At 43.2% G+C, this 17,318-nt stretch overlaps 1 protein-coding gene across 1 annotated transcript in view; it reads left to right on the top strand.

The window, feature by feature from the left end:
- Ppp2r5a (protein phosphatase 2 regulatory subunit B'alpha) overlaps positions 1 to 17,313 on the top strand; it is a 45,825-nt gene extending 28,512 nt beyond the window's left edge. The window contains exons 4-13 of the mRNA XM_041635323.1: positions 6,526 to 6,618; positions 10,184 to 10,314; positions 11,308 to 11,367; positions 11,974 to 12,082; positions 12,727 to 12,780; positions 14,147 to 14,197; positions 14,532 to 14,651; positions 14,736 to 14,863; positions 15,290 to 15,391; positions 16,348 to 17,313. Coding sequence (XP_041491257.1) covers positions 6,526 to 6,618; positions 10,184 to 10,314; positions 11,308 to 11,367; positions 11,974 to 12,082; positions 12,727 to 12,780; positions 14,147 to 14,197; positions 14,532 to 14,651; positions 14,736 to 14,863; positions 15,290 to 15,391; positions 16,348 to 16,483 — 984 coding nt within the window. The 3' untranslated portion in view covers positions 16,484 to 17,313. The remainder of the gene's footprint in view (positions 1 to 6,525; positions 6,619 to 10,183; positions 10,315 to 11,307; positions 11,368 to 11,973; positions 12,083 to 12,726; positions 12,781 to 14,146; positions 14,198 to 14,531; positions 14,652 to 14,735; positions 14,864 to 15,289; positions 15,392 to 16,347) is intronic.
- The last annotated feature ends 5 nt before the right edge of the window (positions 17,314 to 17,318 follow it).

The following is a 17,318-nucleotide window of genomic DNA, read 5'->3' as shown; positions in this document are numbered from 1 at the left end:
TTTGTATTTTGAGGTAGGTTTCTGCCTCCCCGGCTGGCCTGGAACTCATGAGGATCTGCCTGCTTCTGCCTTCCAAGTGCTGGGATTGAAGGTCTGCATCCCCATGCCTGGCCTCTAAATTACTTTTTAATAGAATTGAGCAGAAGTTCACCTGAAATTTCCTGCTGTACTTGGTGTAAATTAGTGGTACTGTTTTAGTAATGGGAGGGTTTTTAAAGCATGAAATTCTCCTTAGCTGGTGTTTCTCTCTTTTTTTTTTTTTTTTAGGTATAGTTGGATAGTCTTTGGAAAAGACTTTTAGCTTTTGAAATTTTAAAAGCAAAGACAGATTTTTCCATCAGGATATTTTTATATACTCATAGAAATTAACACAAGAAATTCAGCCAAGTAAACAATGTGTTTTTCATCTTTCACTGGTATAATTTGAGGCTCCATTTGAATTTCCTGAGAGAAATGGTTCTTAACATTTTGGAAGATGGTAATTACTATCAGGATACTATTTCTATGGCTGGTGAGACTGCTCAGCAGATAAAAAACATGTGAGCCTGGTCCAGTTCATAACCTTTGTGCTGCAAAGAGAGAACCAGCTTCTGCAAGTTGTCCTCTAACTGAGCATTACACACACACACACACACACACACGCAGAGAGAGAGAGAGAGAGAGAGAAGTAATTTACAAAATGGTCTCCTGGGGGTTGGTTGATGACTCTGTGGTAAAGAGCCTGTCATGCAGGCATGAGGACCTGAGTTCAGATCCCCAGGACCCACGAGAACTGACTCCTTCAGGCTATCTTCTGTCCCCCACACGTGTACTGTGGCACACTCACATGCATGCACACACGTAAATACATGCAATTAAGATTGTTTTTTTGCTGGGCGGTGGTGGCACACGCCTTTAATCCCAGCACTCTGGAGGCAGAGGCAGGCGGATCTCTGGGAGTTCGAGGCCAGCCTGGTCTACAAGAGCTAGTTCCAGGACAGGCTCCAAAGCTACAGAAAGTGGAGAGCAGTAGAGGATGACACTCAACAATGACTTCTGGCTTCCACAAGTATGTGCACACTCACACCAGCGTAACACACACACACACTTTACAAAATGGATTTTTACACAAGACACATTCAGATTGCACAAGCACACAATTTTCATTTATCTGTGGTCTCTGTCTAAAATTTTAAACTCTTGAATTATTAAAATTTGATATAGCATTTAATTTGGCTATTAAATATTTTGAGGCCATTTGAAGTGACTGTATGTGTCCAGCATGTTATAGTCGCATATTTAAGCATCTTGAGTTTTTGGTTTGTTTAGTTTTTTGGTTTGTTTTTGTTCTGGGGCTTGTTTGTCTGTTTGAGACAGGGTTTCTCTGTGCAGCTCTGGCTCTCCTGGAACCCCATCTGTAGACCAGACTGGCCTAGAACTCAGATCTGGGATTAAAGGTGTGCATCACCATGCCCAGCACATCTGCTCTGATGTTTTTAAGTTTAATATTTGTTATGTATACAGTGTTCTGCCTGCATGTATGCCTATATGCCGGAAGAGGGCACCAGATCCCACCATGTGGTTGCTGGGACTTGAACTCAGGACCTCTGGAAGAGCAGTCAGTGCTCTAAACCTCTGAGCCATCTCTCCAGCCCCCTATTGTGCTTTTATACAAGCTTCAGAGATTCATTTGTGACATTTTTAGTTGTGAGTAGGTACTGTAAATGATCTTTGCTGGTCACTGTGTGTGGCAGAGGAGGCTTGTTGTGTGCCCAGGCTGGTTTTCAACTCTTGGACCCAGGCGATCTCTTGTCTCGGCTTCCTTAGTAGTTGGGATACAAGTATGTGATGCCTGCCATGCACAGCATGGTTTTGGTTGTTGTTTAGTTTTGAGATTGTATTTTAATTATAACATTCCTCCTTTCTCCTTCCTCCCTCCACACTTTCCCATATACTACCCCTCCCCATTCTTCAAATTGATGGCTTTTAAAAATCAACTGTTATATAGTCAAGTAGTATATGTACTCATTATTATCAGGGCTGACCATTTAAGGGCTGAACAACTAGTTGGTGTGCTCTGCCTGGCGAGGACCACCTGGAGAGGTGGGAGCACTCAGTTGTCTATAGTTCTTTGTGTACTGTTGAGCCTCGTAGGTTTGTTAGTGTCTGTGTTTTTGTTCTACAGATGAAAGAGCAGAGGGAGAGCATCTAGGCTGGCCACAGTTAAGGAGTTCAGTGTTTTGCAGAATCTGTTTTGCTTTCTCAGATAGCCAGAGAGAGGGAGGAGTCATAGAGAACTGAGTTTCTGTTTCTGCTCACTGTGCCCAGGCAATGTTCTAAACATGCAGTGTAAACTACATGATATAATTTATAGATGCTCACTCTTGTGAATTCTTCATGGAATAAATCATTTTAAATCCCTTTACATCACTTTCCTGCTAACAGAAATTGGAAAGCCCGTGGTCACCATACCCCTTGAAAAGGGCCTTTTGTATACCTACACTCATCAAAGTTGCTTCTCAGGTTTTCTTCCCTGGGCCAAATGTTTCTGGCTTCTTTAGCTTCTTATCTAGGTCTTATTTTCAGGTTCTTCAGTCATTGGGACTGTTTTCTGGTGGACCTGTTTCTTTTTAATGATGAAAAGCAGAACTTTATAATTTTGTTTAGACGACCTTAGGAAAGGCATGTTCAGAACCAGTAGCATAGCAGAGCTGGGCTGTAGCTCAGTTGGCAGAGTATGTGTCTGATGTATGAAGCCCCTGATCAGTTGGTGTCGTGGGTGGAGGAAGAACCATTTGAAGTCAATGTCATTATCAGTTAAATTTCAAGTTCAAGGCTAGCCTGGACTACAGAAACTTGAGCAGTACAGCAAGATGACCTTCTGTTTTCTTACATATGTCTTGTCTTAAGGGTGTAGAGTGTGTTATGGCGTGCACAGGTGGCCGGCCAGCCTTGTAACAGACACGTGAGGTCTGCCATTTCGTTAGTGCTGAAGCCATTGCTGAAGTGTGTTCTAAGATTCGTAAAAGCAAATTATAATTCTTCATATGATGCATAGAGAAACTTCAGTAACTGCATAGAAAGTCTCATCAACTGATTTCGTATAGCTAGTAAACACTCATCAAGCTTCTGTTCTGTGCGTCTAAACCCTACACCCTAACACAATCACTATGTCTTACAATGCACACCCAGAAATGATGACCAAATGAACATTCTTTTTAGATGTGTAGTTCCAGGAAGAAATAATGCAGGATAACACATGTGGACAGAAGTTCTGGGGACAAGCTTCATCTCATAGAGGCATGATCTGACTGTGACATTTTGACGATTGTTAGCCCTGTAGGCCAATTGTTTCTTCCACCTGCTTGTAATACTCATTCAGCGTGTATTAAATAACCATCTCATCACCTGCCAAATTGGCTCCTGACAGCAGGTATTTGCTAATCTGGGCTATTCACTGCATGTGCATTGTTGTCAGGGAAATTGTGTAGATGAGGATAAGAAAGTAGGGGTCTAGAAAAATGGCTCAGCAGGTAAGAGTCTTTCAGAGGACCCAGGTTTGAGTCCCAGCTCAGACATTACAACTGAAAACTGTCTATAACTGCAGTTCCAGGGATGTGTGACGCCCTCTCCTGGCCTCCTTGGGCACTGCATGCTGCACATGGTGCATAGACAGACATGCAGGCAAAACAGCCCCACACATAAAATAATGATACGATTAAGAAACCATATACAGTTATAAGCAGCACCGTGTCCAACAATGTCTATTGGTGTAGGAATCTGGGACTTGACGTCATGCAGGTCTCCCAAGGGATACTATCTCTATGAAAAGTTGTTTGGTGCAGTGCTCAAGGAAGTGGGTGGTATGGGACCTGCGTAAGAGCTGAGGCTGATTCCACACCACCAGCCCTTTCCCTGGACCATCCCCATCCCAAGAGACACATTGGAGTTTCTTTTTTTAAAAAATCTATTTAACTCTATGTGCATTGGTGTGAGGGTGTCAGATCCCCTGAACTTGAGTTACAGTTAGGAGCTGCCATGTGGATGCTGGGAATTGAACCTGGGTCCTCTGAGGGAACAGTCAGTATTCTTAACCACTGAGCCATCTCTCCAGCCCCCACACTGGCACTTGTATAAAAGCAGCTCCTCTAACTGTATTCTCCAGATCAAGTGAATGCAGAGCTCAAGTTTCATGTCCCTCTCAACAGCTTTCTTGCCGACCTGATCCTACAGCAGCAGAGCTGTCTGTCAGATGCTTCCTGCACTCTGTTCCATGTAACTGTGGTGTGTCCCTCTTAGTTTTCCGAGCTGCACTGTTACATTCTTGCTCACACTGTATATAGTCCAGGTACCCAGTAAGCTGTGCTGGCAGCAGAACTCCCCGGTTCAACTTCTCAGAGCATTGCAGGCTTGTATGTTTTAGGATGTTTGTGCTCCAAAGCAGAATTCTCTTTTATGATTATGTTCTTTTGTGGCTTTATGAAACAGGGTTTCTCTGTGTAGCCCTAGTCATCCTACAACTCTCTCTGTAGCCCAGGCTGGTCTCAAACTCAGCGATCTGCCTACCTCTGTCTCCTGAGTGCTGGGATTAAAAGTGTGCGCCACCACTGCCCGGCTTTTTATTATGTTCTTAATGCAAAATTAACGTTAAAAATTAGGTAACCCTCTCTTAATCAAATGAACATTGCTCCCTGTATCTGGATGGGTAAAGGCATATTAACACTTTTTTTTCTTGACACAGGGTCTCACTTTGAAGCCCTGGTTGACTTGGGATTCACTGTGTAGCCAGGCTGACTTAGAATTCACAGAGATCCTCCTGCTTCCACCTCCCAAGTGCTGGGATTCCAAGTGGACCACCACACCGGTTTAGTTGTTTCTTTTTTTTTTTAAAGATGTATTGTGTGTGTGTGTGTGTGTGTGTGTGTGTATGTACACGAGTGCAAAAGCCTACAGATGCCCTGAAGCTGAGTTAACACTAACAGTTCCCTAATGTGGGTGCTAGGAACTGAACTTTGGTCCTCTGAAAAGTAGCATGCACTCCCAACTGCCGAGCCATCCAGACCCGGTCCAGCTTTTTATATCCGAATTCTAGTCCTCATACTTGTGGGGTAAGAGATTTACCCACTGAGCCATCTCCTTAGACCCCAAGTGGTTTTTTTTAGTGGTTTTTACTTTGGGACCTAATTCTCTTGTGTTTCTAAGTTGCTAAATTGACACATTGTTTAATTGTGTTTGTAATTAAAGTTATATCTTGGTCAGTCTCTTTGCCTTATGATTTTTTTGTTTTGTTTTTTTTTTTTTGAGACAGGGTTTCTCTGTGTCATCCTGGCTGTCTTAGAACTCACTCTCAAATTTACAGTGATCCACCTGCCTCTAACTTCTGAGTGCTGGGATTAAAGGCATGCACCACCACCGCCCAGCTATGCCCATACTTCTCCTTAATATGCTGCTGTAATCCTGATTTGCAGTCATTGTGCCCTTTGCCGTCGTGCAGGGTTGCACAGTGCTTCTCGATCTCAGACTCGCCCACGTCTGCTTTATCTGCTCCATCAGACCTTCCTTTCTCAGGCTTGTGCTTGTAGGGTTTGCGTAGTTATTCTCCAGGTGGACTGCTTTCAGTTTCAGCTTCCCTGCTCTGCTTTTACGTGTGTGTGTGTGTTGTGTGTAGGTCAGAGAACAACCCGTGGGAGGTTTTTTTCCACCTTCCACCACATGGGTACCAGGAATTGTACCCAGGTCAGCAGTTGGCCGTGAGTAGTGTTACTTGTTGAACCATCTTGCCAGGTCCCCTATCTAGTTTTATAGGAGCCGTGAATTTTACACACTGCCCACTCTCCGAGTCTGTGTTTAGGGGACAGCGATAGTAGTGCACTGGGGGAAGGAACATGAACCTGATACCTGAAGGCACTCTGATAAGTGAGGCAGAAAACCACAGACCTCACAGGCTATTCCCCTGGAGACTCTGCCGCTGTGATGATCACCATGACCAAGAGCGGTCTGGGAGGAGAGGGTTATTTGGCCTACACTTTCACATCACAGTCTACTGAGGACAGACTTCAGGACTGGAGATGGGACCCGAGGCAGAAGCCATAGAGAAACAGTGCTTACTGGTTTCTTTCTTACCTACACACCCCAGGGCCACTTACGCACAGGGGACTGAACCCTCTCACGTCAATCATTAATCTAGAACATGGCGTTCGAGGCAAGCCTGGTCTACAAGAGCTAGTTCCAGGACAGCTAGGATTGTTCCACAGAGTAAATCTTGTTTCTGGGGTGGGGCAGGGGTGGGGTGGCCCACAGCCTTGCCTGCACGACAATCCAATGGAGGCATTTTTATCATCTGACTTCCTCTTCCCAGATAACTACTTGTGTCAAGTTGATAAAAGCCAATCAGGACGAAAGCCAAGCTATAAAGATAAAGGTTTTTTAAAACTGTTTTTTAGTAACAGTTACCAACTCAAGCCAATAAGAGAGGTGTGTTTTTACTTGAAATGTAACTCAGAGTATTATTTTATAGGCATCATTTTGCTTTTTACTTTCTTGCAGTTGGTGTATGAATTCTTCTTGAGATTCTTGGAGAGCCCTGATTTCCAGCCTAGCATTGCAAAGCGATACATTGATCAGAAGTTTGTACAACAGGTAAGGGACTCTTAGATCTCAAATCTTATCTTAGCACTTGCTTATTAAGAGTAGTCATTCAAAATGTGAACAAGTACTTAGTAATTGTTCTTGACAAACAAAAGAGGCTTTGAGGGGTTGGCAAGACTTGGGTCAAAGCCCTTCCTGCTTTTCCAGAGGCTCTGTGTTGAGTCTCCTCCCCAGAGCCTGGTAACTCCAGCTCTGATTTGGTGGTCTTCTGACCTGCACAGGCCACACTTTTTTAAGTAGCTGTCAGAAGTTAAGAGTTTGTATCAAGGGTGAGCCAGTGCCCAATGCAATCAGTCAAACTGCGCTTTCTGCAGCTCCTCAAAAGTTTGGGGTGACCATTTAATCCGAGGGTGAAATCCTGTTTAAAAACTGTAAGCCTTTGAAACGCTGAGATGCCAGGGCAGAAACCACAGAGCTTGAGCTCTGGGCACCTTCTGGACACTCAGCATCAGCCGCCTGTCTTCCCTCTCCTAGCGCCACAGGTAAAATAAAATGGGGTACCTCTATAATTAATTTCTAAGAATACTTTTCATTTGTTTTTATTGGCAAGAGCTTTTAGACAATTTAACAGCCTCTTTTAATCATTTGAAATTGTCTGACCCTAAACAGAACTGAAAAGTGACCCAAGAATTTCTCTGTCCATTGTCTCTTTTAAAGCCATTGTCAGTATGTAAGCCTTGTTAAGGATTTGATGGTGAGGGCCTTTCAGACCACTTTCGGGTGTCCAGATGTTAAAGATTCCTCATATTTAGAACTGTTCCTTGCTCAGGGATGGTAAACACTACCACCTGCCTAGCTAGCCCTTCGAGAACTCTTTATAATCCACACAAGATTAGATATGCGCTTACAGTACGATATGTACTCAGCCATGAATAAAATCAGTCAGATGACAGTGGGGTCTTTGGGGCTATTGCGGAGGAAGGCACATCATTTTCTCATATGGTTCTCATGTGGAATGCACTCAGCACCTAGTGAAGCCACACGCACATCAAACTTTCAGATGACAGCAGGTTGAGGGAAGCTTGCTTCTTCAGCCTGGTGCTCTAGGTACCCAGAATGCTGAGCTTTTCTGGGGTGTGCGGGGAAAGTCTGGCATGGCAGGAACCATTTTCTATCTCTACACCAAACTCCTAAACTGTCTGGGAAGCCAAGGCAACAATCTGATTCCAGCAGTTCTGTGTGCTACCTACAGGGGCCTGTTTTAAGGAGGCTGCTTGTTCATTTTCTGGCTGCCCAGGCTTCCGAAATAATCACACAGAAACCATGTTATTTAAATCACCGCTTGGCCCATTAGTTCTAGCTTCTTATTTGCTAGCTCTTACATCTCAGTTTAACCCATCTCCATTAATCTGTGCATCACCACAAGGTCGTGGCCTACCAGCAAAGTTTCCAGCAGTAGCTCCGTGGCTTCTCCCTGACTCTGAGTCTTTTGTCCCAGCATTCAGTTTAGTTTTCCCTGCTTAGCTCTACTCTACCCTACCACAGGCCTAGGACAGTGTCTTTATTAACCAATGGTAATCCCAGCATACAGAGGGGATCCCGCATCAGCTGCCTCTGGGGCATTAGGGTTGCTTCTGTAAATTGCCATTTGAGAATTCTCAGCTTTTAAGAGTTTTAACACTCAGAATAGGAGAGATTTGTTAAAAGTCCGGTGTTCGGGGACCCTGTATAATTTAAATTTATGTTCTTTCTCCAAAGAAGACTAAGATGTAATCATTGTTTTTTTGTGACACAGAACCTATCATTTGAACATGTCACAGACTTGTTAAGCTTGTTGTAAAGAGTGAGCCCATATCCAGTGCCACAGCTAGGAAATGGCAGAGTCTGGATTTGAACCACAGCAGTGGTTCTCAGCCTTCCTAATGCTGCGACCCTTTAACACAGCTCCTCGTGTGCTACTGCCTCCCAGCCATAGCATTACCACATCACTGCTGCATAGCTGCCACGTTGCTGCTGTTCTGGCTCATAATATAAATATTTAGTATGCAGTATGTCTGATATGAGACTTCATGGGGTCTCAACCTGCAGGTTGAGAACTACTGACCTACAACCTTTGACTTTGATTGAATTACTCAAAAAATACTTTGAGGGTAACAACCAGAAAAACCAGGTTTCCTGATATGAATATGATATGTCTAATGAGGTTTATTTAATTATTCAAAATATGTCTAGCTAACAAGAAGAACTCACAAGCTTAGTATTTCTCCCTTAGAGATAAATCTACTTGGAACAAAATCAAGTAAACCAAAATCAGAAATATGGACTTAGGTTAGTGAGAAGCTTAGCCATTTTTAACTGTAATAATTTGGATCAGTGCTTTTGTTCCACAGGTATTTTTGGCTGTATCCTCATGTAACCTAGCCAAAAATGAGTGGAAACCACAAACAAGTTACTTGTTTAGGACACACGAATGTGACCTACCACTACCTCAGAAATTCTACTTGGGTTTGAAATCTACACATAACAATAAAGTCAGAGCATCTTGTGTTGAAGGAGGCCACTTGTTAGTTTCCAGATGCTCAACCCCAAAAAATTGCACAGAAACTATATTATTTAAATCACTGCTTGGCCCATTAGCTTTTTTTTTTAAATATTTATTTATTATGTATACAATATTCTGTCTGTATGCCTGCAGGCCAGAAGAGGGCACCAAACCCCATTACAGATGGTTGTGAGCCACCAGGTGGTTGCTGGGAATTGAACTCAGGACCTTTGGAAGAGCAGGCAATGCTCTTTACCTCTGAGCCATCTCTCCAGCCCTGGCCCATTAGCTTCTTATTGGCTGACACTTAGATCATAGTTTAACCCATTTCTAATAATCTGTGTATCGCCTTGAGGCTGTGGCTTACCGGTGAAAGTTTCAGCATCTGTCTCCAGGGGCAGCTCCATGGCTTCTCTCTGACTCCACCTTCTTCCTCCCAGCATTCAGTTTAGTTTTCCCTGCCTACCTCTATTCCCCTATAGCTCTGCTATAGGCCCAAAGCAATTTATTAACCAATAATATTAACAGCAAACAGAGGAATCCCACATCAATCTGGTGAGGCCCAGCACCACAGTTCAGAATGTGAGGTCCCATGCCCATGCAGTTCCGTAGACTATATGGGCTTGCTGTTTGGTCTCTGAGCACCAGCACCTGGGAGCTAGAGGCAGGAAGATTGCAAGTTCAAGGTCAGCCTGGCCATGGAATGACTCCCTGTCTTCCAAAACCAAGTTTTTAAATTACTGTCATAATTTGATAAATGTTTAATGTTTTTTAACACTAAAAATTACGTTAGGAAAGAACTTTAAAGTCACTGCCAAGGTCAAAAAAAAATGTTATCTTTATAAAGTGTTTCCATTCTTTAAAATGACCAAAGGAATGGATAAAGACGAATCTGGTGAAAATATTCATGCTTTCCTCCTCTTCATTTACTTAGCAAAGGTAAAATCTGATAAGGCAGAATATTTAGGGAGAATGTTAAAGATTTCATAGGCAATCTTGCAATCAAAATTAGAAAAAAAGAGCGGTTTTAGCTCGATTATTTTTTTAAAGTAATTTGTCAGATTTTTCTTAAAGCTCCTGGAGCTTTTTGATAGTGAAGACCCAAGAGAGCGCGACTTCCTGAAGACGGTTCTGCATCGGATCTATGGGAAGTTTCTTGGGCTGAGAGCGTTCATCAGAAAGCAAATTAACAACATTTTCCTCAGGTAAACTCATCCTTTAGAGTACTCTTCTCCTCGTGCCATTCCTTTAACCAAGCCTCTTTAGGTTAATTTTGATCTGAAACCTGACCTAGCTGAAGGCTCTCGGTCATTCCTACCCATCTTGAGGTTCACTTAACGTTTTAGAGGCGCGTGTCCTCCTTTTCTGGGTCAGCAGTGATCATGAGGACAGTGTTTGATAGATGAAAGAATTCGCTGAAAAACTTTTTCTGAGCTTTTTACTTTTTTTAAACAATCATTATCAAACCAATGCCTGTAAAAGTGCTTTCTTTAGGTTTAATTAAAATCTTGCTGGGCATTGGTGGCGCACACCTTTAATCCCAGCACTCGGGAGGCAAGAGGCAGGCAGATCTCCGTGAGTTCGAGGCCAGCCTGGTCTACAGAGCGAGTTCCAGGACAGGCTCCAAAGCTACAGAGAAAAAAAAAAAAAAAAAACAAAAAATTTCATATGGGACTATGATTTAAATACTTGTGGAGCGTTTGCTTCATATTACTGCCTGTGACTCGGGTTTATTCTCCTTGTCTCAGTTCGTTGGAGACAGGAATTAGGCTAACATTGGAGGTGAGTAGTGTCACCCACACCTCATGCTGTATTTGCCTTCAAGGCAGTCCTGATAGCCTATGTTGTTTACACTCTAGAAAAATTCTGAGCAGTTGAAAAAATGAACCCCTTTTCCTTGACCTTCATGTGAGTAATGATTTCCTACTTAGAAAAGGACTCTCGTATGAGCATCCCCTTTCCTTATATATTAAGTGAAATAACCTAGATGAAATGAGACTGTCCTTCTCAAGTTGTAGCAGAGGAAATAGATCAAAAGATCAAGATTGGCTCGCAGTATAAGAGCGGTGTGAACAAAACACCTTGGGGCTAAAAAGTTCAGAGAAAACCTGTCCCTGCGGCCCTAGCTTGGTTTCGTCACCTTTTTGCCTGTTTCCTGATGTTTACATTTATTACATCTATCTTTATTCCAAATTCAGGTTTATATATGAAACAGAACATTTCAATGGTGTGGCTGAGCTCCTTGAAATATTAGGAAGGTAGGTGGTGAGGGGGGCTGTTATATTTTAAGAATTAAGAAACCGAGTGAATGTTTTATGTACCAAACAGCTGGAGTTAAAAAGTTTAGAGCACAATGCTAGTGGTCCTGGGTTCAGCCCCCAACAACAGAACAGAGATGGTTTCAGGGCCTTGGGTCTGCACAGCCTTCTGCTTTTGGAACTGTGGCCTATGCCACAGTTGTTTCAGGCTCCAGCTGGGAAGAGATGAAGCTTTCATCAAGTATTCACTACAGGAATTCTTACCCAGATGTTGACAGGCTGTTCTTTTGGAAGACTCTTTGGCATCATTTACACATTTCCTTTCTGTTCACTGCATAGAAGAATTCCAGATTATTCAAAGACGTAGGAGAAACTGCTCACTTATCACAGAACATGCTGGAAATTCTAGCAGCACTGAGACAGGAGAGTGAATCAGAGCTGCGGGGCAGTGTGTAGAGGACACTGGGTGGCAGGGTGCCCTGCAGGAGCAGAGCACAGCAGCCTCTGCCCACAGCTCCAGCACTAAGCAGATGCTCTCCTTAGGTGCAAATAGTGTAACTTCTGGAGTCAAAGCGACTGCTTAACCTTCTGCCTTTCTCCCTCCAGCATCATCAATGGCTTTGCATTGCCACTGAAAGCCGAGCATAAGCAGTTCCTAATGAAGGTTCTTATTCCTATGCACACTGCGAAAGGACTGGCTTTGTTTCACGCTCAGGTAAGAATCAGGAAAGTTGCAGATGTGAGATATTAAGATGCTCGTTTTGTGTCTAGCAAGGAATTTGCTTTGGCAAACTTGTTGGAGTTTCCATATTACTTGGTGCAGCTGTAAGCTAGACATAGAAGTTTACTTATATTCAGGTCCAGCCCCTAAACTACATGACCCTGAGTCTTATACATCAAACCCTAACGGCCTGTTAGAAAGGTCCTGGTCACCTGGTCACCTTAGAGCAGTGGTCTCCACATTCCTGACACTGTAACCCTTTAATGCAGTTCCTCATGTTGTGGTGACCCCAACCATGAATGGTTGTTGCTACTGTTATGAATCGTAATGTAGTATCTGATATGCAACTCCCAAAAGGGTCAAGGCCCACAGGTTGACAATCACTGCCTAGAGGATAATAATCTGCATATTTCATATTCATAAATATGCACTAGAAGACTAAATGTGGGTATTTTAGAGTTAACTAAGTCTTGAGCTAACAATCTGTTGAACTTAGAACTTTAAAAGTTACACAATTATGAATATATTCATCTCACACTGCAACTAAAAACTGAAGTGACATTTTGTGCAATGTGGAAATATCCCATCTCCCTAAATGCTACTTTTCTGATGTCTCTTAAACTTGTCTTGCCCTTTAGCTGGCGTACTGTGTCGTGCAGTTCCTGGAGAAAGACACAACCCTGACAGAGCCTGTAAGTGTTCAGTCCCCTCCTCTGCACTTGTCTGATCTGTGGCATTTCATCCCAGCCTGTGTATCAGCTGTCACACAGGAGGATCAACTTCTGGGCGGCGGGGAAGGGAGCATTCTCATGAGGAACTGAGTTTACTAACAGAGACGGCAGTGGACTGTCAGTCATCCTCACTGGAATCTGCTTTCTCAGTCACGTTTTACCATGAAAACACTGGGTGCCAGAGCTATCCCTGAAGTATTAGATTCAACTATTTTAGGCTAACCCGAGGGGTGCTTAAAAATGTGTATGTATGGTATTCATCTTTCATTTAAAAAGTAGTTCCATATGAACAGAAGAAAAAAAGAGACAAAGAAAAAGGCCAAGAAATACATATAGACTCAGAGACACATTCACACACACAGGAATCCCACAAAAATACAGAACTGGATGTCATAATATATATTTGAGAAGAACCTATAAGGTTTTTGTCTTTCTTTCTTTAAAAAAAAAAGATGCCTTGATTCAACATTATGAAATAAAGAACCTCCAAACAAAAAAAAAAAGTAGTTCCATATAGTATTACAGCTGAAAACAAATTTTAAGGATAAATCAGAATTCGAAGCTCTGTGGCACACATGAAACCACAAGCACTAATCGGAGAGATGACTCCATTCACACTGGTTCACACCTGGTCAGTGTGAATAAAGGCCAGGGAGAGTTCTTACGGCCATACATTGTTTTCCCTTGTGAGCCGCACCGTCCTTGCATTTCCAGCTTTTGTATCTGCACTACTGGATTAGTGAAATTTCTTTAACTGTTTGTTGAAATATATGGTCTTTTAATTAATGTTTTACTGTACCTTGATCTTGTCAGCCAAAAAATAATTATAAGTATAAATTAGTTTAGATAATGGGAAATTATCTGTTCTTTATCTCTAAAGAGCTGAGGCTTTAGCTCAGTTTGCAGAGTGCCGGCCTAGCATGCATAGGCCCTCGTAGTGGAAGGCAGAGACCGAAGATCGGAAACCCAAGGTTATTCTTGGCTATGTATTCAGTCCTGAAAAACTTCTTGTGAGATAACCTCCTTCACCTCACTGTCTTCTGTTGGAATTGGTCACTTATACATGAAAATCAGGGACTCCATCTGCTCACGTGTGCCTAGTTTCATGTCCCAGGCCCTCATATGTATTTGCTGAATTAGCCGAGGTGCAAGGCTGAGTAGGAAGTCTCATGTCCTGAGTCCTAAGTGCTTTACTTCAGAATGAGTAAGGAACCCGACGTTAGCGAGTGGAGGCCAGCAGGCTGTCTGTATTCCAGGGACTAGGATTATAGAGAAGCATCACCACATGTGACCATTCGTTCTAATCTTGGTTGGTTGTTTCTTGTAGGTTATCAGAGGACTGCTGAAATTTTGGCCAAAAACATGCAGTCAGAAAGAGGTGGGTTTGACAACAATACACTGCATCTTAATCACTCTGCAATCTCGGCTGCTCCAGAGTGGGAGGAGCGGGGAGATGACAAGCGAGCGCAGCTCTGAGCTGTTTGACTGCCTCAGTGCAGATGCCCCTTGTCTGTGAGCCTCTATTGGTGTCATGTGCTATAAATACATAGATGTATGTATCTATACATACATACATGTACGTATATTTATTAATCTATTTGGGTTTTCCAAGACAGGGTTTCTCTGTGTAGCTTTGGAGCCTGTCCTGGAACTAGCTCTGTAGAGCAGAGTAAAATTTTTAATAGGTTTTTTTTTTTTATTTTTTAACCTAGGTGATGTTTTTAGGAGAAATTGAAGAAATCTTAGATGTCATTGAGCCAACACAATTCAAAAAAATTGAAGAGCCCCTTTTTAAGCAGATATCCAAGTGTGTCTCCAGTTCTCACTTCCAGGTATCAGCCTCCCTCTGCAGTGACGTTCTGATTTTGTGCCGTCCTTTCCCCTGTGAATTCTGAGGTTTCTGATCTCTTTTGTAGGTTGCAGAAAGAGCACTGTACTTCTGGAATAATGAATATATTCTTAGTTTGATTGAAGAGAATATTGATAAAATTCTGCCAATTATGTTTGCCAGTTTGTATAAAATTTCCAAAGAACACTGGAATCAGTAAGTTGTTTTGCTTTTTAATTTAACATATACTCTAAATAGCCCTGGCCTTGAACGCAAGTATTGTTTTTTTAACCACTTGAACCCTGTACTGCAGGCTAATGTCACAGTTTTAGATGTTAAAGTTATACGTGAATGTTCCTCAGCAAGTGGTCTGGCTGTCCTGTGGAAATATGTGGCTGAGCCTGTTCCTGGCCTCCCCAAGCTAGGAACTGAAGACTATACAGTCTAACACGTGTGACATTTTTATCTTGCTACCCAGGGTTTCAGATGAGACACATGAAGGGAATCAATGTTAAACCTCAGCATAACATAGGAAGGACATAAGCTTAGCAATCAGATCATACTACACCAGCCCAATCCAGAGAGAAAAGTGTAGATTTCCCAGCTGCTGGCCTTTAACCACAACTGGCTTCTTTCCTTCAGGACCATCGTAGCACTTGTGTATAATGTGCTGAAAACCCTGATGGAGATGAACGGCAAGCTTTTTGATGATCTTACTAGTTCCTACAAAGCCGAGAGACAGAGGTACTTGATACAGTTGTGATTTAGTGTTATGCAGTTCTCATAGCTGTCGGATCTGCGGTGCATACACTAGGTGGTTCTCTGAGCTGTCGGATCTATAGGGCATACACTAGGCTTTGCAAGGTGAAACCTGAGCACTAAAAGCTGTTGTTGATAAAGGAATGTTTTATGAATTTATTAAGCCTGGCATGACTCCCCTCTGATGGTTAGATTGTGGTCTTCTGTTGATCTCTACTGAACCTTAAGCTAGTCGCATGTACACTGTAATTTACAACAGCCTGTGGTTCCAGTGCTGTGGATTGTCAGCAAGTGGTGCTGAGGTTAGCACACTGTCATGGCTCTGGCTTAGGGGACAGTTACCTGGTGTTCCTTGTGCTGTATTGTAGGGGATCCCCCCTTCAGGAGCCTCCTCCTAAGGTGGGCAGTGACTACTCCAAGATCCAGCCCTCCAATAATTTACTGAATGCATTCTTCTCAACAGTTTACCAGGGCATAGTGGGTCCCGCCTTTAATCCCAGGACTCGGGCAGTATAGGCAGGGATCTCTGTGACTCTGAGGACAGGACTGCATACTCGAGACCCTCTGTCAAACAAGCAAAACCCCCCAACGTTCAGATAGAAATAAGTACAGTCTGAGCCCAGAAGGAGGTGCATAGGAGACTACACTGGTTGTGTGACTGTTGGTGTAAGACACCAACGTCTTTAAAACGAGCTGTATTACATGTATATGGCCTGTACCCAAACTGACCATAATCTGATGGGTGGGTAGGGGTTGCCATTCTGTGGGTCTGGAAAGAGGGGCCCGAGGGTTATTTTGACCTAGAGCTGCTCTAATGACGATGGTAAATTAATCCCATGTGTGGTCACATACATCTACAGCCACGTGGGAGGGTGACAAAACAACCTGTTCCACATTCTTCACTACCTCGAGCTTCTGATAAACTGTTGGTTTCTCCTCAGAGAGAAAAAGAAAGAATTGGAACGTGAAGAATTATGGAAAAAACTAGAAGAGCTGAAGCTAAAGAAGGCGCTCGAGAAACAGAACAGCGCATACAACATGCACGGTCTCCTCGGCTGCAATACAAGTGCCAAATAAGAGCAGCGCCCTCTGCTGGGCGGGCTTTTGTCCATCTTCTGGGATGTATAAAACTTCAAAGCAACCTCATCAGTATAATACAATTAGGAGGCCAGTTTTACCTGGCGAGCGTAAGCGAAAGAAGTCGGACTAAACATAGCCCTGTGCTGATCATGGCCACAGTGTATTGTAACCTGTCTAATCATCGATTGTCACTTACCGTCTGTGTTACAGTGAGGTGGTTGATTGTGGGAGTGGTGGGAATCGCGCTGCACACAGAGCAAGTCGTTCTCTGTGCTTTCACAAGGCTGCAGACCTTGGTTCATCTGGGGAAAGCACTTCCGTAAGATAACGGAGGCGGTGTCCTTCCCTCTCCCAGAGAGATGGCGGGATAAAAGCCCAACCTCTTAAAGATACTGCCGCACTCTGGGGTCTGCAACACCTACGTTTCCAGGCTTCTGAAGCACAAAGTATTAAAGCTGGGGGAAAAGTAAACCAAACCAAAATTATGTTCCCAAATACCCCCTTCAGCAACAGCACCCCAGAATGTAACAAAGTAGCGTCAGTGGGTGGACCCTAGGCTCACCTCTCCTTCATTCCTCTCCTCTCCAAGGCTGGAGGCTCTGAGTCCCACTGTGTGATGCAGACTGCTAGCTGTCACTGCCTGGCTTTATTGAAAGGAAATGCGTTGACTATGTAGAGGCCATGTACGTTCTACCTGGTCAAGTATCTCTCACATGTTACCAGTACCATTCCAACCTCTTGCCTTGCTGTTGTACGGAACTGTTTTATAATGGAAGACCTTCACTGGGGATTGAGCAGCATTTAATAAAGTCTATGTTTGTATTTTGCCTTA

Source organism: Microtus oregoni, unplaced genomic scaffold (genome assembly GCF_018167655.1).
Source record: "Microtus oregoni isolate MIOR12 unplaced genomic scaffold, Mior012 000047F_ref0000412, whole genome shotgun sequence".
Lineage (NCBI taxonomy): Eukaryota > Metazoa > Chordata > Mammalia > Rodentia > Cricetidae > Microtus > Microtus oregoni.
The sequence above is the reverse complement of the archived record's forward strand: the minus strand, read 5'-3'. Positions and strand labels throughout refer to the sequence as shown.